Here is a 25,273-nt window from a genome sequence, read left to right on the forward strand (position 1 = left end):
CACACTCTCCCAATGCATAAATTACTATCTTGAGAGTCAGACAGGCATCAGACAAGAGTTAACTATTTTAAAATATCGGTGCTTAAGATGCAGTCACTGCTGCTACCTAATTTTGTCAGTTTAGGGTTGAGGAGAGATATTAAACAACATGGTATCCAACACGCTCTGTTATAGGTCCAGAAGTTAAGTCAAAGTGGGGAGGTAACTTGCCCAAAGAGAAACAGTAACTGAAATGTAAATAAAACTCAAATATCCAGCCCCTAACTCAGAGCTCATTCCATAAATTCACCTTGTCTTTGAAGTGACCAGTTATGACAGGAATCTGTTGTATTAGTGCTGAACAAATTTATTAAATACAAAACAGAAACACAACCTATTCTGAGAAAGTTTTCTCCCCAACAAGACAGAGAAGACTCCCAGACAAACTGAAGAATTTAACTTCTTACACCATCCTCTTTGCTTAAAGGAGATGTAACAGGAGAAAAGAAAAATACCTTACCCCTTGAATTAGACAGAAAGGTAAAATTCAAAAGATTGACATACCCTCTAGAAGTAGAAGCCAGACGAAAAGAATTTATATAGTATAGCAAGTAACTAACTCTTTCTCAGGAGAGATGCTCCTTCACATCGTAAATTGTAAAAATCTTAATAAACTCCAGACATGTTGGGTCAGAAAATCAAGAATGACTTCAACTTCTACTTTTCTTCCCTAAAATAACTGTTACTTCACTAGCTCTCAATGCCAGGTTAGGTGTGCACACAAGCACTCACACACACACACACACACAAACACACACACACACACACACACACACACGCTTTACAAAGTACTTACTGAGCTGTAGAGATAGCCTTCACCATTCATGGCCACATAAAGGCTGGCTTTCACCCCTTGGATAGCCACCACACGCAGGCCCACAGGAATTAGATTGAAGAGGGCTAGAGAGGAAAAAAGAAGACAGAGGAAAAATCAGTGACCTTTTGAATAAATCATCCTGCTTCTTAAGATGACTCTTTTGAGAATTAAAAACAATGCATTAAAATTAGTAGGGAGAGAGAGGGAGACTGAGATGAAAACTGGCTTCTTGTCTCTGCATCACCTTTTATCACCCATGTGACCCCAGGTAAATCACATAAACTCATCTGTAGCAAAGGGGTTACATTCCATTATAAGGTCTCAATGGGCCCTACAGTTTTATTTCTCAAAATTAGCACATACGCAAACAGTATAATAGGATTTTTTCAAACAAACAAATAATTTGAACCAAAACATTTTCAACAGTAGAAAATATAACTGCAGACATAAGTAATTAGAAAATATGATCTTTATAACTTATCCCACGGTGTCTTGCTTTCAGATTTTTCTCCGTAGTCCTAAGCATTGTCTTGAATATAGAAGATATAAAAATCACTGGTTCATTCTTAGCTACATTGGTGGAATGAGAGCTTTTCTTTTTATAGTTCAATTCCTTTATATGTAAAAGTAGATATATAAAAAGATGGATCAGTAATTGATAGCTTAAGCTCTAATGAACATATTTTAGACCTCAGAATATGTACACACACACATATATACACACATATGTATATAAATGTGCATAAAACCACTAAAACCATTAAAAATTAACCTGTTGTATTTGGGTTGTCCATCACTGAAAATATTCAACAGTCTACATGTCTACTTGGAGAAGATACTCAAGCACCAGAAAGAGAAACAAGAAGATAATCTATTTTTCTTCCAATGATGTATTTTTTATGAATTCTATCTCCCTAGCACTACTCCAGTTGCTACTGTTGCAATTATAAAATGAGCATAAGCATAAAACATTGCCCCTTCCATGAAAGAATTCATATTACATGAGGGAAGAAAGTAGTCCTTTAGGCTCTACAGATGACAACACAGCTACAGACGAAATACCTCACAGCCGCGTGCATAATAGCATATAACTGCATATGGTTTAGTTGGAAGTCCTTATCCCTCTTTTTTGCTGATACAATGTCCATCGGTTCTGGTCATCTTCTTAGTTTTGAGTGCAAAATGTATGAAAATCCAACCAAGTGCTACCTGGAATGCCTGTTTATTCTTGGTTTCTCTCAACTTGGGATGGTACGCTAAACAACACACACACACACACATACACACAGAGTATTTGGCTTTCAGTCAAATGTTCATCCGATAGCTGTAAAGAATCAAGCCTGTGACCACAGGTTTACTAGAGCAGATTTTAATTCCTAGATGTGCTTGACACTAGACCAGTCTTTATGCCTCTTTGAACCTGTTTCCTTATTTGTCATGAAAGTTGAGAGTAGATCTTAGGAGATGCTCAAGAATTATTGGCTCAATGTGAATCTGAACTGGTTTTATTGCTCCTATATTCTTACCACTGTCCTTGTGCTACTGAAATAACTTAAGAAGTACAAGACCTTAAAGTCTAGTTGGGGAGAGAAATCTAAGACATATGGAATAATCTGATACAGTGTATAATTTATTTCTATAATTAAATATAATATATGCATTCTATATATATTCTCTGTGTTACAGAAGTTCAGGAAAATGGAAGATCTGTGTGGCCTGAAATATTCAGGAAATGTCTCCCATGGAAGATGGGACCCAGGCTGACACTTAGAGAAAGGGCAGAATTTGGGTAAGCCACACACAGAAACACATTTTGGTGGGACAGGACTTTAGGTGGTTCTGGAGAATAATGGATGTGTACAGAAAGGGACTGGTAATTGCATTTGATTCATACTAGGGAGAAAGGAGAATGAACAATATGCAGATAAAGTAGGGATAAATATCTGAATGTCTGTCACTCTAATCTTAGAGATCTAAACTTTGCCAAATGGAAAACAAGATGCGTGACGCATAAAGATTTAAGCAGCAACAGATTACCAAAAAAAAAAAAAAAAAAAGTGAGATTTGCAGATGACATAGTTTCTAAACTCACCACTCAGAAGCTACCTGGCTGGGAGCCATTCATTTAACCTCTGCTTTAATTTTCCTATCTGTAAAATGAACATAATAATCCTCACTGCATCGTGTTTACAGAGGAACCAAATGCACTACCATATGCTTGAAAGTGTTTCATAAACAGAAGGGTGTTCTCTGGTTATTAGAACTCTTTGACATTAATCTATTATTCTTTTGCTTCTCAAATAAGGTTACCATAAGGTCTGATCTAACAAGTGACGTTGTCTCACTAATACCTATTACATTTATATTCAGAAGATTGCTTAAGACTTTAAAAAAAAATACCGTATTTTTGTGCAACACTTAATTTTCAAAGTGCTGATCAATTCCTCATTGTATTTGACCCTCAACCACCAACACCACATAACATTTAAGACAGAATGATTATCCTAATTTTTAGAAGGACAAACAGATTCAGAGAGGTAATTCAAATGAAACTGCATCTGAATAAAGGTTTTTGGCTCTCTCATGTGGTTATTTGCCTAAAATATTGTGTGTCCTCCTTCTTCCTTTTTAAGTTTAATTTCCCCTGATACCCATTCTTGTCTTTTCACAAAGTCAGAATATTTAGCTACATTTCTCTATGTATCACACAGCTGGCTGTGATTATGGACTCAGTAATGGCCAATGAGATGTTGTTAGAAAAGTCTCTGTACATTTGAAGATCCTTTCCTTAAAGATAGCTTCTAGGTTTCTTTTACCCTCTTCTCATCCCTCTGTCTTTTTGCTGTTTAGACTGGCATGAGGGGCGGGGTGGGGGGAGAGAGGCTGGATAGTCCGAGACCATGAAAACAAGGGCTACCCCAAGGGAGTAGTGGCAGGTGAGCTGGAAGGAGTTGTGGGGAAATGGCACCAGGCCAGGCTTCAATTACCTAGGTCTGGTTTTTATGTGAGAAAAATAAGGCCTTGTTATTTTAGTCTGTGTAATGCAGAGCCAACCTTAATCCCCACTGATAGAGACTGCTAAAGAAAGCAGAGCTAATCTGCAAGGTACCGACTAAATGTAAGGTACTTTTACATGGTAAATAAATGCAACTACTAGAAAGTATCAAGTTCAATGACAATTCTTATGAGAAAGAACAATGAAATCCAAAATGGTGCAAATCGTCTTTCCAACCTAAAGATTTCCCAGGACAAATGCTAAGAACACTGGTCATTTAGCTGAAGCAGTCATAACAAGGCAACTCCAAAGCTGTTCATACCTGAGGAGAGTGTGAAAATTACTAAAGCCAGGCAGGGGCAAAGGCAAGAAGCTGTGAAAGCCATACATGAACCAGAAAGTGATAATGGCTTTTAGACGGTATGCTTTGGGAGACTTAGCAAGTCCATTAAAAAAAATAATAATAAAATCAGTAAACATTTTGGAATGAAACTTTTTTGTGGTAAAAGTTAAAAACTACTCTCTCTGCATCTGCCTCCTAAAATCATTCAAAGTGCCAAATGATATACCCTTATCTATTATTTATCCTCATTAGAGCACACGGGTTCTAGCTCACAGAAGTCCTTTGCTGTGCACAAGAATTCCTCCCACGTCTCCAGTCTTCCTCCCCACCCTCAAAGCCTCAAGCCTTACTCATAGTAATAAGTTGGCCACTCCATTATTCAAGCCATTTACATCTCATCATGCCATTTCCCTGCTCACAACCTCTAGGCACTACACAAGGTCTCCATCCTGACCCTCAGCACCCTTCGCAATCTGGCTTCAAATAGCATTTGGAAGCTGATCGTCTGCTGCTCACTCCAGTCACCATAAGCAGCTTTATAGAATGTCCCCATTTCCTAACTTCCCCTTGATCTTTAATGAGGCTAAAGTTTCTTTTCTTTTGTTCTCTCTTTTTGAAAAAGCTGTCTTCACTATTCAACCACACCATGAGTCTTACCCAAACCCTTATGAGATGGCTGTTTCCTTTCCCATCATTGTGTAATTCATCGGTATATCTCTATAATAGCATTTGGGACATGGTATTATAGTCCTTTATTTACACATCTATCTCCATCCGTAAAATGAAAACTTCTGAGGCTATGTCTCTGTACTTTCTACCCCAGTTATATGTACATATCTTACATTTAATAAATGTTATAAATATTACTGATCGTAAGAGTCGTAAAAGACACATTACCAGAACCTGTGGTTTTCTTATTGGAATAAAAGTACTTTTTTTTAAGACAAAAAGACAAACCATAAGTGACTCTTAATCTCACAAAACAAACTGAGGGTTGCTGGGGGGAGGGGGTTTGGGAGAAGGGGGTGGGATTATGGACATTGGGGAGGGTATGTGCTTTGGTGAGTGCTGTGAAGTGTGTAAACCTGGTGATTCACAGACCTGTACCCCTGGGGATAAAAATATATGTTTATAAAAAATAAAAAATTAAAAAAAAAAGAAGTTAAAAACTTAAAACATCTCAGCCTGATAGTAGAAGTTATATATACATATTTCTGTTATATGATACTATTCTTTCTAATATATTTATTTACTGCTTCTAGTAATTTAATCACCCACTTCCTACTTTTAACCCCGTATTTTTGCTTACTACATCCTTTCTCTCTCTGACTGGAATGTTCTTCTCCCCATATCTTCATACTGAAATCACTGTCATGCTTGAAATGACACACCAAATACCAAGGGCTTTCTCTCACTCCTAAACTGTCCTTGTCCTGAATCTAGACTGGATTATTTTCACAATTTATAATTTTCTTCATTTAAAAAAAAAAATGTTCCTGTACTAACCACAACTAGATTGTAAGCTCTCCAAGCAAATAATCACATCTAAACCACACTTGTATAAAATGGAGAAAAGGAGAGAGTGGGAGAGGAAGAAACAGAAAGGGAAAGCTGAAGAGAATAAACAGAGGAGTATATATTCTATTTACATTCAGGATCACAGTAAACATTTGCTGAAGACTACCATTATATGCCAAAGAGAGTCCAAGCATCAAATCTGATATTTGGGCATTTTTCTCAATCTTGTCCTTTCCAAAAGCAATATTTCATTCTAAACCTTTATGTAAATCTAACTCTTATATTTTGAAAAGTAAAATAATGGAGTTGGTATTCTTGGGATCCATACAAAACTCAATCACCAAACCACACAGAAAAATGGTATGAAGAGGGCAGTGAGGGGAAAGGATACTTTCTTCAGCAAATGGTGTTAGAAAACCTAGATATTGACATCCAAAAGAATGAAATTAGACCCCTATTTTATACTGTACACAAAAATAACCCAAAATAGATTAAAAATACAAACATAAAACCTGAAACTATAAAACTCCTAGGAGAAAACAGAGGGGAAAAATTTGTTGACATTGGTCTTGGCAGTGATTTCTGGCATATAACACTGGAAGTGTAGGCAACAAAAGCAAAACAAGACAAGTGGGACTATATCAAACTTAAAAACTTCTGCAAAACAAAAGAAACAATCAACTGAATTAAAAGGTAACCTGCAAAATGGGGAAAAAAGATCTGCAAACTGTATAACTGATAAGGTGTTAATATCTTAAATACATAAGTAACTTCTACAACTCAAGAGCAAAACCCCAAATAACCCACTTAGAAAATGGGTGAAGGACTTGAACAGACACATCTCCAAAGATAATATACAAATGACCACTAAGTATATGAAAAATGTTTTTTAACATCATTAATCACGACGGAATGCAAATTAAAACCATGATGAGATAGCACCTCAAACCTGCTCAAATGGCCATAAATAAATAAATAAATAAATAAATATTGTTGACAAGGATGTGGGGAAATTGGGAACTCTGTGCACTACTGATGGGAATGTACAGTGGTGCAGCCAATATAGAAAATAGTATGGAGGTTCCTCAAAATTTAAATACAGAGCTACCATATGATCTAGCAATTCCACCCCTTGAATATATGGAAAAAGTTGAAATCAGAATCTCAAGAACATACATGCCCTCCTATGTTCATTGCAGCATTATTCACAATAGTCAAGATATGCAAACAATTTAAGTGTCCATGGATGGATAAGTAAAGAAAGACAATGTGACACATATATATAATGGAATATTATTCATCACTTTAAAAAAAGAAAATCTTGTCATATGCAATAACATGGATGAATCAGGAGAACATTGTGCTAAGTGAAATAAACTAGTCCAAGAATTACTCCCTCCACTGCATTATTCCATTTACATGATGTATCTAAAATAATTAAACTCATAAGAGCAGAGAGTAGAATGGCGATTGCCAAGAGCAAGAGGGATGGGCAAATGGGTAGCTGTTATTCAAAGGATGTAAAGTTTCAGTTATACAAGATGTGTAAATTCTAGTGATCTGCTATACAACATGGTGCCTACAGTTAACACACTAAATTGTGCACTTAAAAAAATGTCAAGTGAGTAGATCTCTTGTTAAGTGTTTCACGGGGGGAAAAAAAAGGAAAAGCAAAGGGGCACAAAAAAAATTTTGGAATTGATGGGTATATTTATTACCTTGATTGTAGGGATGGTTTCATGAATGTATGCATATATCAAAACACAATAAACTGTATACATCAAATATGTACAAGGTTTTTTTTTCTTTTGTATGTCAAATATATCTCAAGAGAGCAGTGTTGTTTTTTTTTTTTTTTTTAACTAATGAAAGAAAATTATTTTTTAAAAAATCTAGTAGATGGGGGCACCTGGGTGGCTCAGTGGGTTAAAGCCTCTGCCTTTGGCTCAGGTCATGATCCCAGAGTCCTGGGATCGAGCCCCACATCAGGCTCTCTGCTCAGCAGGGGCCTGCTTCTCCCTCTCTGCCTGATAGATAAATAAAATCGTTTAAAAAAAAAAATCTAGTAGATGAATTGCATTGATACACTCAGTTCTCTACTTTTCCTTCTATTTATATGCTTCACCATATAAACATGCAATGCTCTAGAAGGATATTCTTCCTTAGCCTTGGAGACAGGGCTCAACCATGTGACTCGCTCTGGCCAACAGGATGTTACCAAATGCAAGCTGAGTCTGAAAGAGAGCTCATTTATTCCCACTTATTCATTACTCCTCTGCCACTGCATTAAGAAGAATATGCACAGACTAACCCACTGGTGCCAGGAAAAGGATGTAAGACACTTAGAGCATGATAAAGTGGCTTCAGTAATCCAGCCAAGGCAAGTGTAGATTAAGAGACAGAGAGCTGGCCCCCAGATATGTAATCAAGACAAGATCAACAGAGCTACCTGGCCAACCACCCCGTCACATGAGACATAAACACTGTTATTGCATGCAGTGGAGGCTATGGGATCACTGGGTACACAGCATTATTGTAATAATGTATAAATCACTAGCAATTTATTTACTGGGGGAAGTACGTGATGGATTTGAAATGTCCTGATACCATACAACCAAAAATTCTCATATTTTTTAACAATCCTCAACATGTACACGATATTACCAATATGAACTATGAAGCTAAAATAAACTTTTTAAAATAAAAATAAAATTATAAAGGATAATTTTTGATTAACTGTATTACAGGAAAGACAATTATTTTTTTTCAGGAAATAATTACAAGATTGTTTCCATATTAAAAGATGTTCAAAGATTATACATACAAATAATGGAAAACAAATGTATAGACTAGCAACCATCAAGTAATTAAAATCTTATTTCCCTAGATTTTATCATTTTTGTAATAGCTTTTAGCTTTTTAAAATTTAACCTTTTGTGTTTTATTTTCCCATCTTACTCACTTTTGTACCTAATTTTCATTTCATCGTACTATATTTGTTTTTTATGAGGAAAATTGTGTAAGTTTTAGGACCGACAAAATTTCAGTCAGTCTCAGGTTGAAATTTAAGTGGCAGGAGAGAAAGAAAGAAAAGTAACACATGAGGTAGGAAAAACGAAAAAGATTATATTCATGGAATGCCTGCTTTTTTTCAGGCATCATGGAAAGCATTCGGACATGTAAAATGTCACTTTTAAAATAAGTATCTCACTACTTGGCTTTATTTCAGGGTATAAAAATTCCTAACTTCTTTTTTGGGTACCAAGTGAACAAAGAAGGGAATGAAAATTGTCATCTTAAAATTGAGGGAATGATTCCATAGCCTTAGCCATTTGAACTTTCATATGTTATCTTATAAGTATTTCTATAATGTCTCTGATTTTAAAAATTGGTATTCTTTCCATAAATATCTATTGAGCAGTTAGTATATGCCACATGTCATGCTTAGAATGGGGAAATAGTGATGTAGCCAACAGATGTAGTCCATGGGGAATAAACCTTCATCTGTAATCCTTCCTGTGGTTCCTGCTATTCTGTGGGCAACTCAAAGGCCCTGGAAACTGTTAGTATTATCCTCACTGCCTAGCATAGCATCCACATCTCACAAGCCGCTATTCAATATTTGCCAAATAAAGAAAAGAATTAGCAGCGGTTTCTCTTTAAGCTTGCTTATGCATAGCTTTTCTTGGTCATATTTCCAGCCTGCAAGAAAATTAAGCAGGCAAGAAATTAAGCATGCAAGAAAAAACTGACAATATTTACCATATGTAGAATATATTTAAATATGGAATCTAGAGGGAAAGCCAGAAAATTTACATGACACAAAGTTTGAGAGGATGAAAGCCTAGAATACATGGGGCTGGTGTGTGTGTGAACGGTGAAGCAGGTTTTAGAAGGAATGATGAAGAAAGGCAGAGTTTGAGGAAATCTGTTACAGTCAAGATATTAGACCTCTTATGAAACTCTTCTGGACCTGAAAAATGTACCTTGTAAAAATGCTGTGTTCTTATCCAACTTAATTTCTATCTGACTGTTACCCACACAAATAATTCCTGTGACAAAAAAGGTAGCAATCTATCCAAAACACATCAGAAAACATATACAGTGACAACCAGTGAAGGCACAAAGGAGGATAAGAAGAGGAAGAGAGGACAAGAAAGTGAAAGGAGGGAGAAATAAATCTCATTATGAATTCTTATTTAATAATAGGTAAATCTAGTATCTTCCCAAGCAAGTTGTAAAGATGGGACTCCTATTGCTTCTAATAATGAACAGGTATAAAAGACCATAGCCATGTTTTCAATTTCTGGGTTGAACCTGCAGAATGGGCAAGGGAAAACATGCATCTTGGGACCCACTAAAAATCCAAGTTAAATTTATAGTGGAAGATACTGAGAGAGAATAGAGATATTTGTTTATAAAATGTGTATGCTCGATATCCCACTGTCTTTTTTTTTTTTTTTAAAGATTTTATTTATTTATTTGACAGAGATCACAAGTAGGCAGAGAGGCAGGCAGAGAGAGAGAGAGGGAAGCAGGCTCCCTGTGGAGCAGAGAGCCCGATGCGGGACTCGATCCCAGGACCCTGAGATCATGACCTGAGCTGAAGGCAGCGGCCCAACCCACTGAGCCACCCAGGCGCCCCGATATCCATCCCACTGTCTTGAAAATTACCATTTCCCGCACATCAAAATGGTCTTAATAAAGATACTTCATGAGAGTGTGATTAATTTCATATCCTACAAAAATCTGAACCTAAAATTTAGTTGGTATCGGGTTATTTTTCCATGTAATCCTATAGTCTCCTGTAATGACATTTGTAATTATAGTGTTTATGGTAATATTTGTAAGTCATTCAGCTGGTTTTCATTAGTCATAAAAATACTACTTGTCGACTTTATTTATCATTTACTAAGGGCAGTTCTTCCCCCTCTTCACTTCAATTGGAAAATGATTTATAGAGTAGTCAACAAACTAGGAGATAGATAGTCTGGGCTCTTAACTCCTCCCAACACCAAAGTGGCCATATAAACTATGATACAATGGAGTATTCATTCAGGAAAATTAACTGCTGCCTCATCCTAACTCCACAGCATTACACAACACTTACCACACTGCTTTTTCATATTTATATGTTTGCCTAAATCTCCCAGCAAACAAATTTTTCAAGAATGTGACATACCCTTTTTTCATCCAAGGTACATTGCACAGTAGAAACCTAAATAATTGTGGTCATTGAATTTAACTCTCTGAAATAGCTTTCCTTCCCGAATTTAAGGGAAAGATATGATAGTCCCTACTTTAGCTTTTAAGGAAACAAGGTTCGGATGAGGACGGAATTTGGAGGACATAGTTCTCAGTCATGGGCCATAGTTCTAACATTTAACAGCTTTGTGATCTTGGTGACTGGAAGTAATGTAACCACGTTGAGCCTTCGTGTCCACCCTGAATGCTTCACTGACTTGTTATGAGGCTCAGTTAAGATACCGTTTTTTAACTATTTGTTAAACCATTAAAGTGAGGTACAAAATACCACTACTGATATGGCTAGAGCTTACTCTAGGGATGCTTGGGTCATCATCTCATTAAGTTTCTTAAGATGTTATGGCAATAAAAAAAAAGCAACATATTCCATCTTACATATTTAAGATTCAGTGAGCAAAAACAACTATGGATTTAAAATAAAATAATGAAAACAACAAAAAAACCAACATACTTTAGGCCACGGTGATTCAGTGCTTTTAGCATGATGCTTTATTTTATAAACAATTGGTCAAATAACCCAACTTTCTGATTTATTTTCTCCACTGAATTCACTGACTTATGGAATTGATGAGTGGTTTGGCACTTAGAGACTAAAAATTTTTCTTCTAAACATTGGCCAATGGCAAACCTTGTAAATTTTCAACATACTGAAAATGAGCAACATGATGATCCCTGTCCTAGACAAATGCTAGTAGAAATGTTGCTTTAACGCTGGCAGAAGTCCTGCTTCTGGCTTCTAAACCTGATATTATCATAGAACCTTTCCTGTATTACCTCATAGATGTTCAAAAACCTGCATAATTAACAAGTCAATTCAATGTGATTCTCTTTTTTTTTCCTAAGGATGGAAAAATGAAGCATGTCACTGCCGATAATGAAAGCAAATGCCTGTCATCACTCATTCTCCGCAGGCAATTTTTCTTACACATCAGACTTGTCTTATGGTCCCCATGAAGAACTCTGAACAACACAGGTGTCATTCCAGATCAAAGGGCAGAAACATCCTCCAAGAAATCTTTCATGTTTCAAAGGATTTAGATTTACATCTTTCACAAATCTTCCATCAAACACAACGTTGCTAAAATTGATACCGTGCCCTGTCAAGTTTATTCATTAATTCATTGCATATATTCCAGACACTGTGTAAGGCACTTGTAATACATTGATGTAAAAGACAGACTTAGTACCTGCAATCATAGTGGTTTAAGTCTATAAAATAGGAAAAAAATAACTCCATGTGTGAACTCTGTAACCGCCATTACAGATGAGGGCACTGAATCTCAAAGATGTGGTTTTCCCAAGGTCACAAAGTCAGCCAAGAAAGGACTAGGTTCTGGTGGCTGGAAGGCTATAAAATACTGTTGTTCTTAAGAGATAAAAGAGAATTTCTAGTAACTATAATCTAAGTAGTTGTCAAGAAAGAAAAAAAAATGGAACTATAACAAATATATCTGGAAGCCTTAAATGGAATTTGTTAGCAGAGCAGAAATTCCCCGCTCAGAAAGTACAAAACCTTTAGTTCCTCTTAGTTAAAATTACAGGCAGACAACACACGCTAACTTGCTTGAGATGGTTTCAATATGCACAACCAAAGTTTTGCACTTCATTATCATTAATTACCAAAACAAGAAAGCACTTTTGAAAATTTCTGCACACAACACTGATGAGCAATTTTATTTAAATAGTGGGAAATCAGTGAAAAAGCTACAAGAAAACATTGACAGTTCCATTCAAGTTATACTGACATTGACACTCAAATGTTATATTTACTGATCATGATTAATACACACACACATGCATATATACACACACATATATATACACAGACACTATATAATATCTATGGGTAAAATATGTAAATAAAATTATATTTCTGCTTCATTCCAAAAATATTAAGTAGATCTATAGAAATAAATGTGGTAAGTTTTTTTTGTTTTGTTTTGTTTTGTTTTTAAGATTTTATTTATTTATTTGACAGACAGAGATCACAAGTAGGCAGAGAGGCAGACAGAGAGAGAAGGGAAGCAGGCTCCCCGCTGAGCAGAGAGCCCGATGCGGGACTTGATCCCAGGACGCTGGGATCATGACCCGAGCCAGAGGCAGAGGCTTAACCCACTGAGCCACCCAGGAGCCCCTGTGTTAAGTATTTATTTGTTTGTTTGTTTGTTTGTTTAAGAAATGGAGGAGGGAAAAAGAATTTGAAAAATAAGAGGACCAGTATTCTCTACCTTACAATCTATTTCGGCTCACTTCTCCTCTTGTCCCTACGTACAAAATTCTTCCAAAATACACTTCACCCATCATTCGATTGCAGTTGCTCAGTAACATTCATTGGTTCCCTATGTCCTAAAATATAAAGTATAGACCTCTTTAGGTATCAGTTAAGCACTCTGAAATATCGTCCTGTGATAACTCCAGGTAATTTCTTTACTAGACCCACTGATGAGTTAATTTGTCCCCAACATGGAAGGAGCTTTCTCCACTTGGTAATTCTGTGCCTCTTTATGTGAAATGCAGTTCTCCTGATCTTACCTTACATACTTTGTTTCTATTCTTCGAGGTTCAGTTTAAAGTCCACTTTCTCTGAGCACCATGGCTTTTGCGGATCTCTTCCATCTCTGAAATCCAGTGATTTTTTTTTTTTTTTCCTAATCACTTGGCAGTACCAGTACTGCCTGGCATTATTAACTTTTATTTTACATAAAGGTTCAACCTCAACTTCATCTACTATTCTAGGAGGAGCTAGAAAGCAGGGATTGTATGGGAATCATCTCTATTATGTAGTAACTAGAACACACTTCTGCCTCAATATATCTTGGTGTTAATGAAAATGAAGCACGCAAATGGCAGTGTGTGGAACTCCAATCATGTCGTCGTAGCTGCCCCAAAGTAGGTCTCAAAAAGACATCTGAGGCTAGGCCACAATGACTGTTGTAAAATCTTAGTGATGTCTAAACAAAACAAAACCAAAGCAAAAGCAAAAGAATTTAGTGATGTCTGCTGTGGACCCAGGAGGGGCCCTTGACTTGTTGTCTCCAGCTTTTTTTTTTTTTTTTTTTTTTAACAATACAATATCAAGGAACAATCCATAAAAGGACAGCAATGATTTGCAGTGTACTTGAAAATAGTAGGGGCGCCTGGGTGGCTCAGTGGGTTAAAGTCTCTGCCTTCACTCAGGTCATGATCTCAGAGTGCTGGGATAAAGCCCTGGCATCAGGCTCTCTGCTCACCAGGGAGCCTGCTTCCCTCTCTCTCTCGGCATGCCTCTATGCCTACTTGTGATCGCTCTCTGTCAAATAAATAAATAAAATCTTTAAGAAAAAAATAAAATAAAATAATATTTTATTGCATAACACTGTCTCAAAGTTTTTGCTGCATATTACAACATTCTGAGAGTTTTGTTTGTTTGTTTTTTAAATTCTGATACCTTGGCCACACCCACACCAACTAAATAAAAATCTCCAAGAGTGAATCTAGGCATCAATATTTTTTAATTCAATTTTTTTTTAATGATTCCAATGTGCATCATTGCTAAAAAGCAATTTCCTATTCAGTAGGTCTGGGGGTAGTTCCAACCAGCACCCAGATGATGCTGTTGCTTATTGAACCTTACCAGTTGGTAGACTAAAGCTTGTTTTGGGCTGTATCAGCATCTCCTGCAGATCATAGGAATGGCAGGATCTCTGGCTCCATCCAAGACCTACTAAAACACAATCTGCATTTTCACAAAATTCCCAAATGATTACTGTGCACTTAAGGTTCAAGCAGCACCGTTCTAAAGTAGTGGTTCTCAAAGTGTGGTCTCATGGACTTTGAGAAATACAAACATTCAGCCCTTCTTCCAGTCCTACTAAATCCGAAATTCTGGAGTAAGGGCCCTACAACCAGTAGTTTAACAAGTCCTCCAGGCGATGCCCACTACAGTATAAGAAGCAACATTCTAGAAGTCACTGTTTTTATATGTGACTGCACTTCAGAATCATCTCTGGTATTTTAAAATACTGATGCGTTGGTTCTATCCTCAGAGATTCTGATTTAATTGACCTGGGCATCAGATTTTTTAATGTTACCCTGGTGACTCTAATGTTCAAAACTTTGGGAGCCATTGTTCCAGAAGACTTTGACATCAGTGGGAAATAGACGATCTTCCCTTGCATCTCGATAGGACTTGTCCTGCTGAGATTACCAACAGACTCAAAGGACTGAGAGAAGACCATGTGTAACCGTATTCATTCCTACCCACTTTGAGGGTAGTGTAGTGGGGTTGACTCTTATCCAGATGCAACTTCAATCAAATTCCGTTAAAGATGAGTAGGCTGGGCCGAGGGCCCAGGAGAATGTTTAAACTGCATCTGAGGCACCAAGAAGGCCTATTAACAATTCTCCATGGCTCTGCTCAGTCCTACACTTTCCTAGAAATTATTCTTGTTCACACATTAAGCAGCATAAATTTCTCCTCTTCAGACTTTCCAAAGCAGTCTCTTCCATGAGGGTAAGTTTGATATTATATACATATAAGTCTTTACATATAATTCCCATTTTACAGATGAGAAACTAAGGTTTGAAAGTGCTAAGCAAATTGACCAAATGCATACAGCTGGGAAATGGAGAAATGCCTGTTAATTTCCGTAACTACCTGTCTCTGAAATTGTATGGGATATTCACAACACCACACTGCTTCCTCGAGGATCATAAATGATCCCCGCTACATACTAAAGTAACAATAAAATGATGTTTTCTGCCATTATCTAAGTAAGAGGAAGCAAAGAGAAGTTCTTTTTAGGATATTTTTAAAAATTCAATTAAAATACTATGGAGTGGGCTTAGTAATGCTGAACAGACATATTTTGACATGGGAATGTGCTCCACACTCTGTCTCAGTGTCAGGAAAAGCAGATGTACTAAGTGCAACCTCACTAGATCTTGGCGGGATGCCTGCTCAGTACCACTCTATCTAGGCTACTGAATAATATATGGAAATATATACACACACACAAACACACACATCCTACACACCTCCAGTTTCCCAAGTCAGATACACGAAACAGGCCACCAGATTAAGAATGTTAAAATTATTGTATAATGGTTTGCTATTTCTAAAAAATACTATTACTAAAAAATATCTTACTTTATAATGTAAATGCATCAAATATATTGAAGAAAAATCCTCTCAAGTTCACTGTTTATGCCGTCTTAAAGTAAACCACCATAATATTTTACAAGTAAATCCTAGTTCCTTCTTAATACTTTTTAAAAGTGTTGTGTGAAAATGTAGTGGTATGATTTAAGGAAATGTTTAGTATGCACTGGGAAATATTAGCCAGGAAAGGGAAATTCAGTGGAGAGTGGGGAAAGGCACTAACTCTGGAACTAAATTCACTGTACACAAATCCTGGGTTTACCATTATTTAAATTCCATGTGTGACCATGGGCTAATTATTTAAATCCCCTATGCCTTGGTTTACTCATCTTCAAAGTGGGCATGACTATAGTACCTGTTTTATGGAACTGTTATGATACTTAAATGAATAAGATTTATAAAACTACTCAGTGAACATTAGTTATTATTATATGATAACAGCAAACTCACATTTTTTTCTAAATCCCTCAGGGAAAACATATAATTCTTCGTTTATAGTTCATTGTAGTATGCCCTGGAAAATATCCATCCACATGAGAATAAAGTTATGATTTATTCCTTAATAAACTTGTGGCTATAAACTAGATACCTAATCAAACCAGGGACATATAAGAAATCCCACTGTCATTAATTATCATCTCTATTAAGTTTGAGAATATAGGCAACCCTGCTTAATTTCTGAAGCAATAATTTGTACTGAAGAATGAGCACAGGAGGGAGATATAACGGAACTGAATTTTCCTTACTTTCTCTTAACCAAATCAGCTTCACATCTCAGAGCCTCAGAAGCAGGTAATTTCAGGGAGAATTTAACAATCTCTAATTTATCACAACTTTAAAACCCTTTTCTACTACTTCAAGGAACCCCCCTGCCTTTTTTCCTTACTTTTTAAGCACCTCAGTGTATGGTTTCTGTTCCCTGCAAAATAAGCTTAAATTTAGCTCCTAGTCCAGGTTGAATAATGAAAGCAACGGCTCCCTCTCTCCTGGGTAAATGTACCATTTACATACTTTCAGAAAATGATGCCTCTGTAATTATCACCATGAATATATATTCACATAACGCTTTGAAGATACACTTAAAACTGTGCTAGAGTGTCTTCTTTTATTATTATTGCTATAGAGTTCACTTTTCCAGACTAAGCATACTCAATTTTCTTCCTATTTTCATAATGGAAAATGACTTCCTTATCCATCCTTTGAAGTCTCTTAAATTGTCTGTCATCCTCAAAACAAAATGCAAACATGATCCAATTTGCATTAATCCTTCAAGCTGGGTGTTATTCAACAAAGTCATATTCATTTTTGATGGAGTTGTTCTGAGAATTCACTTGCATTCATTTATTCAACAAATATTGACAACCTAGTATGTGCCAGGCATGACTCTTGGGGCTGGAGACACAACAGTGCAAAATGCAGGCAAAGCTACCTGCCCTGTGGAGCTTTTATTCTAATTAAGCCTTTTAATTTAAATGGTAGTATGATTATAGTATTATTATTATAAACTAACCTAACCATATCCATTATTAAGGCATTCCTCATTATTAAAGCCCTATTACATGCCAACAGAGATAAATCAGACCTACCCAATGACCTCAAAAGCTTAGAACTCAGGAGCGCCTGGGTGGCTCAGAGGGTTAAGCCTCTACCTTTGACTCACGTCATGATCTCAGGGTCCTGGGATAGAGGCCCCCATAGGGCTCTCTGGTCAGCAGGGAGCCTGCTTCTCCCTCTCTCTGTCTGCTTCTCTGCCTACTTGTGATCTCTCTGTCTAATAAATAAATAAAATCTTGGGCACCTGGGTGGCTCAGTGGGTTAAAGCCTCCACCTTTGGTTCAGGTCATGATCCCAGGGTTCTGGGATCGAGCCCTGCATTGGGCTCTCTGCTCAGCAGGGAGCCTGCTTCCTCTTCTCTCTCTGCCTGCCTCTCTGCCTACTTGTGATCTCCATCTGTTAAATAAACAAATAAAATCTTTAAATAAATAAATAAAATCTTAAAAAAAAACCTTATAACTTAAAGGAAGTAAATAACTCACATACATAATAAATATATAAGATGAAACTGCATAAGTTTTTTAAGAGATGTACAGTGCATACAGAAGTAAAAGCAGGACTTCCAGTTAGAGAAATCAGAAAAAGTTTTCAAAGACAAAAGTCAGTTGATCTTATTTTTAGAGGATGATGCAATTAGTTAAAAAAAAAATATATATATATATATATATATATTATATATATATAACAAACCATATGAATGAGGAAATTCTGTGGTATATATATATGGGGAATGTCTTAGTGGAGGAGGGACATAATAAATAAATAAGTATATAAGACGTGGCGAGTGTTTTGGAGGAAGAACAAAGTCAAGTTGTCAAGAGTCAAAGAGTCAAAGTCAAAGTCAAGAGCGCAGTGTGGAAGACAAGGATTGAAATGTACAGACTAACCAGCAAAGGTCTCCATGTGGAAAATGCTTCACTTTTGAGGAAAGGAGGAAGGGGGCTATTTGGATTTTTTGGAGGAAGAACACACTAAGAAGACATGAAATGCTGGTACCAAGGACTTCTGGAAAGACCATGGTTGATATGTTTGAGGAACAGCAGAAGATACGTCAAAAGAAAGGAAGGTGAACAGTCAAGAGGCAATGGGCAGGATTATGTAAAACTGTACCGGTTATAAAGTGAATTTGGCTTTTACCCTTAATGACGTGTGATGAAAGAGACTGAGCAGAGAACTGACCTACGTGACCCATGTTGTACCTGGCTCTAGCTACTGTGTGGATAATAGATTAAAGAGGGAAAGCTTTAAGTGCCAGGATCAGTCAGGAAGCTATTGCAAAAGTCCAAAGATGAGAGCAGCTTGGTCTACGTAGGGGCAATAGGGGTATTGAAAGTGGTCAGATCCTGTTATATTTTGAAGGCACAGTGATTTTGCCACAGTTTTCAAATCTATTGCAAAGATTATTGTACTACCCACTCTTACAATTATGCCCTTTCTAATGATGTGTTTAAAGGGAAATTTTTAAGGCTTTCAAAGGTAAAATCAAAATTCATTACCAATTTATGGCTTTCATAGTTTCAGATCTTTCAGGGATATTGAAGATATCAATCAATCAAACACCTAATTTACAGAGTAGAAAACCAAGGAACAGAAAGCTTAATTAAACAAGATACATGTAGCTAAATGCAGTCAGGACCTGGACTAGAAGCCAGGTTATCTGACTCACAGCCCAAGCCACTTTGACTTAACAATTAGTGATATTTAAGTGGCTCATAGTCTTCCTTTGAAGGTGTATTCAGTCATTTTGATTTGACAATACTGAATAAGAAGTTTGCTGAACTCAAAGCTCTTCAGGGCCAAGGCAGGAAGAAAATGTGGAGGAAAGCAGGTACACTCACTGTTCGAGTACATTCATTTTTTTTTTTCCCCCGTGAGGAGTGCCAGCTAAATGAAACATATCTGCCATAGCCCTCCAGTTTGGGATCTTGGAAACTGTCCATTGCTGTGCTCGGCAGAAGGGCAAATAAGGACATCACACTCTAAGAGGGGAAACCCAAATGCAGATAAGGAATAGCAGTCTAATGGGACTTGTGCAGCTGTAAATATACACAAAAGGTTCAGACACAGTTGGGTGAAGTGAGTTGGAGGAAGGGGTTGTTGTGTAAGGGTGGCAGCTGTCAGGGAAAGCTGGAGAAGGCTTCACACAAAGGAGAAAAAGGTTGAGAAGGGTTCTAAAGGGTAAGAGTGGCTTACCAGCAAAGCCATGGGATAAGACTGGGTAAGTCATTCCAAGTAAATGCAATTAGCATGGGTAAAACATCCAAGATACAGCTTAACCTGTATCATTTGTGTAATTCTCCCAATCCTATGTTTGACCATACACCTATCTAGAATTGAGCTCTGACTCTCTCTGGGTATAAATCAAATTCAACAATCCATTGTGTGGGTCTTCTTTACCCATTCATCTCTTGTAAACTAAATACACTAGAATTAAAATAAAATTTTTAAAGTGTGACTACCATAAAACCTAAAAAAAAAAAAACTTTAAAAATAACTGATTCCACACATGTTTGAGATCCTACAAAGTCTGAATTTTATCAAGCTTTGCAGGATGCCTACAAATCTATACTTAACCTGTTACTTAGGAATCGGGTACCAGAAGAAGAGGCTGTTGCAGTCCCAAGACAGAGATCGCCTTAATCAGCAAATGTGACCTCTCCCAATCTTGGGGGCAGAGGAGAGGTACTAGTCAAAACCTACTGCAGTGCATCAGAATCATCTAGAAAACTTGACGAAAGAGATTGTTGAGGCACAGCCCAGAGTTCTAATTCAGTATGTCTAGAGTGAGGCTAAAAAATGTTCCCAGTTGATGCTGATGCCGGAAATGGTCTGGGGCCTTCAAACTGTATGAACCACTGACTTACAGCACTTTTCAGTACCCAACCGCCCCCTCCACTCCCCGCCTTAGCACTTTCACACTCTTCTCGTAATATCAGCTGCCACCATTAAGGATTCTACTTGTTGAAATGGCTGCTGTCTTTGAGCTCCTTGCAAACAAGGGCTCTCTCATCCACATGGATGAAGATTATAGTAATAGCACTAGCAACAACAACTAACAATATTTATTGGGAGTAACCGTGTTTTAGGAATAATTTTAACCACTTGTCATGAATATGAATCAACCCATGTTGATTGGGTTGATTCTATCATAATAGAACTTACATCATGGAGCTGTTCATCTGCACAATAACTCTATGACACAAGTTCTATTATCATCTATTATCATTCCCATTTAACAAATGAGGGAATTGAGATGTGAAGAGGTTAAGTAACTGAGCCAAAGGTACAGAATTTTAAGTCAGATAGCCTGGATTCAAATTCTGGCTTTATCATTTATGTGTGTGACTCTCCAGATCCTAATACACATCTTGAGGATATCACACAGGGATTTGTAAATTGAAGATTTCCTGCTGGTTACATACCTTTTAGAACAAATGGTTTTGTTCTGAAATGGGAAATGGAAGTCCTCAGTCAGTTTTTCTGAGCAGACATTCCCTTCCACATGAGAATGGAAAGGCTTCTAAAATCCGAGAGATTCTCTGTCCCTCTCATTGTAGACAATCAGATATCATTCAACTCTTGAGAAATTTTATGTGATTTGCTTAAAGTCAATGTACGGGTCACTTCACAGAGCTAAGAATAGATTAAAGACAATTTCAGCCCTCAGCTCTTTCTAGGAATACAGTTGGTTAAGTAACTCCTCTAAGATTCTTAACCACTATGCATACGTCCTATAAATATGCTACAAATACACCTATAAACAGAGCAACCAGGAAGGATAATGTCAAATGGTTCAAGTTCTCCTTTACTGACTAGAGGGAAACATGAGGACAGAAGTCTTAGGATAAAAAAGAAATACAAGACTAGGAGCGCCTGGGTGGCTCAGCTTCTGGCTCGGATCATGATCCCAGAGACCTGGGATAGAGCCTCGCATCAGGCTCTCTGCTCCGCGGAGAGCCTGCTTCCTCCTCTCTCTCTGCCAGCCTCCCTTGCCTACTTGTGATCTCTGTCTGTCAAATAAATTAATAAAATATTTAAAAAAAAAAAAGAAAAGAAATATAAGACTAATAAGATGGAAAGAGGTCAAGGTTACAAAAAGTTTAAAAACAAGTTCTGTGTGATTTTATGTGAGTGGGTGAACTATTCAAGGAAATAACGGGTCCTTGTTCATGCCTGGGGGCATGATACAATATAGGCATGCTATAATATAATATAATGATATAATATTACCTGGAGGCATATTCTTTAAAATTAAAGCATAGTCAACAAAAACAAATGTCTAACAAATATTCATTACTCTTCTAGCGATTAAAATCAAAAGGTATTTTTCCTTTATCAGAAAATATCAAGTGAAGTAACTGCATTCATAAGCTAAGGAAAATATTAATTTTGATATTGAAAAACATGCCACTGCAAGAGTAACAACATTACCACACTATTGCTTAAGATTGTGTAAATAATCTTGCTTAAAGAAGATCAGCAGGATAACACACACATTTCTTTTTCTTTTTATCCAACTTACAGGTGTGATTTCACACATAGAAATTGATGACATTCTTAAAGAATAGACAATAGTAGAATAAAATAATATCCCTATAATTGGTTATGGCATAGCCCCTCCTTTCCTGTGAAGCTATAACATGTATGCTCTAGTAGGTATAAGAGATGAACTCCTTGTCCAGGAAGGCCCCTGGTTAGGGAGAAAAACCTCCTTGTAATTCTTCATAGGATCCTTGATGTCTTTGATAATTTTTCCCGGCTAACCATGTGGATCATGTTTCTGTTGACGGTTTAGCAATACAGAGCTTCTGTTGGCTTTGGCTGTGTCTCTATACTTGTAGTTGGTGGTGGTGTTAAAACATCATATGTTTGGTATTGTATAGAAAACATAATTGGATGACTACATTTTTAAGTTTCCAATTGGTTTTCCGAGACTCAGATACAGAACATTTTAAAATGTTTCTTTATGGTGCAATCATGAGAAATTTAGTTTATTCATAAAATCTGAGTAAAATGTGTTTTACTTATAATCAGTAAATTAGGAACATAAAGTATTAGAGGTCTAGAATCAAAAGATCTCAAGAAACAGATTCCATATTAATTAAATATAAACACAAAAGTCAAACAATAATTTATTAAGACAAAGCATGGGAGATTGTTTAAAAAATCATCTTGGAATGAATAAAGTCTTTTTAAACAGGAAAGAAAGGCTGAGGGCATAAAAGCATATTTATAATAAAATAAAATAAAGTGTGTAAACCTGGCAATTCACAGACCTGTACCCCTGGGGATAAAAATACATTATATGTTTATAAAAAATCAAATTAAAAAATAAATAAATAAAAATAAAATTCAGAGACCAGCAACAAAATGAGTAAAATTATGTAACTCATATAACAAAGAGGTGATCTTTTAGAATATAAATAGATTTCCCACAAATGTAGGTTTAGATCATATAGGTATAAACAGACATTTTATAGAAAAAGAAGTGAAGGGGATTCTTAAAATATATGAACAAGTTGCTTAACACAACTCAAAATAAGACAAGTAATGTGTACGGTTTTAGGTGACAAAGAGCCAGAAGTTTGATAACACATTGTGTTGGCCTAGAACATAAGAAAATAGACACCCTCAATGTAAATTTGTATCATGGAGAGCAAATAGATATCTTTCAAAATTAAAAAAGCATATACCCTTGACCCAGGAATTCCACTTCTAAGTATCCATCCCATAAGTACACTTGTACACATGCAAAATTACTTATGTACCAGGATATTCCTTATAGTGTTGTGTGTATTAGCAAAATATAAAAAAGAACTGAGATGGCCTTCAACAGAGAATTAGGTTAAAGAAATTATTCCACATAAATACATACTAATATGAAAAAATCTCATAGATACAACAATTTAAGTTTTAAAAGATACTGAATAGCGTTAGGTAGATGGTAGAGAGATGATATCAATATAAACATGGAGCATCATATATGTTGATAAATGCACAGACTACATCCAGAAGAATACCAAGAAATGTGGCCGGGGAGAGAGGAGAACAGAAAACTGCTTTTGACTATGTCAGTGTCTCCCAGGGAAAGAAATACTCCCATGGTTGACCAAACTTGGGCTTAATGACTCAAGGCAAGGAGGAAAAATGAACTCCATGGTCAAGCTGAGATGTCTTAGTAAGAGGGTATAAGAAAGAACTTAGTAGATTTGGTTTTGGGTTAGGCAATTTTAGGGATGGGCTCAAAGAAATGTAGATTTACTCCCAACAGAATGCTCTAATGAAGTGTGTGTCATTGTATGACTGGGTATGTCAACAAATAAATAAACAAACAAACAAATAAATAAATAAATAAATAAGACAAGGAGAGCAGAGCAAAGTTAAATCTATGTTTGCTGAATTAGTAAGCAGCCATGCATATAAGCCAGGATAGAGAAATATTTGATCATCTTGTAGTTTGGACAACATTCTTCTTGTTGTCTGTGCTCAGACATGATTACAGAGTGGTCTTGTTTTTTTGTCTTGATCCAGCACAATCATAGTGATGTCATCTGATCTGGTGTTCTATGAAATTGTGTATTTTCAACAGAAGTACACCGAGGCTTGGCTGGAAGGGACTGTTTCGCTCTTTCTCAATTATGTACCCTTTTGCATATTTATGGTTTTATATATATACTTATCTTACCTATTCAAAATAATTTCTAGAAGAATATCAGGTCTGGGATTCCTGGGGGAGATGGCAGAGTAGGAGGACCCCAGGCTCACCTCATGCCACATATACAACTAGTTAACACATAAGTGTAAATAACTCAAAAAACAACCCAAAGACTGGAAGAATAAATGTCATAACTAAATGTGCATCAGGAGATGAATGGATAAAGATAAGGTATATGCATAAAATGGGATATTATTCAGACTTAAAAAAGAATGAAATCTTGCCATTTTCAACAAATGGATGGACCCAAAAGTATAATGCTGGAAAATAAGTTAGAGAAAGACAAATACCATGTGATTTCACTCATATGAGGAATTTAAGAAACAAACAAACGAACAAATGGGAAAAGAGAGAGAGAGAGAAACCAAGAAACTGATGCTTAACTATAGAGAACAAACTGATGGTTACTAGAGGGGAGGTGGGGGGTGGGGGAAACCGGTGGCAGGGATTAAAGAGTACACTGATCATGATGAACACTAAGGAATGAATGAATGAACAGAATTGTCACATCACTATATTGTACACCTAATATAACAAGTGGATATATTGGATATAAACTAATATAACACTGGATGTTAATTATCCTGGAATTAAAGTTAAAAATCTTCATAAAATTTTAAAATTGAATCTCAGTACTGAAGGAGTCCTTAAAAGCCACCTAGCCTAGAAACTACCCCAGTCACCACCACCTTCTTCTCCCTTCCCACACCAACAAGGTTTTCTTGTGAAGTCCCCTACAAGTGTCAGTATAGCATCTGCTTGAATATCTCCAGTTTCCCCCTTGTACTAATTTACCAGACAGCTCATTCCGTGCTCAAATCCCTGTTCCTATATTTTGTTCAGAGGGAAAGAGAACAATACATTTGGTTATAATATCTTAATTGTTT

General features: G+C 36.5%; 1 protein-coding gene across 5 annotated transcripts in view; it reads right to left on the reverse strand.

The window, feature by feature from the left end:
• The window catches only part of FGF12 (fibroblast growth factor 12), a 559,619-nt gene that overhangs the window by 193,307 nt on the left and 341,039 nt on the right, over window positions 1-25,273 (reverse strand). For all 5 annotated transcript variants that reach the window (XM_082729329.1, XM_082729330.1, XM_082729328.1 and 2 more), the window contains one exon: window positions 836-939. In XM_082729329.1, coding sequence (XP_082585455.1) covers window positions 836-939 — 104 coding nt within the window. The remainder of the gene's footprint in view (window positions 1-835; window positions 940-25,273) is intronic.

The sequence above is a fragment of the Mustela nivalis genome (assembly GCF_964662115.1).
Source record: "Mustela nivalis genome assembly, chromosome: 1".
NCBI classification, from domain to species: Eukaryota; Metazoa; Chordata; class Mammalia; order Carnivora; family Mustelidae; genus Mustela; species Mustela nivalis.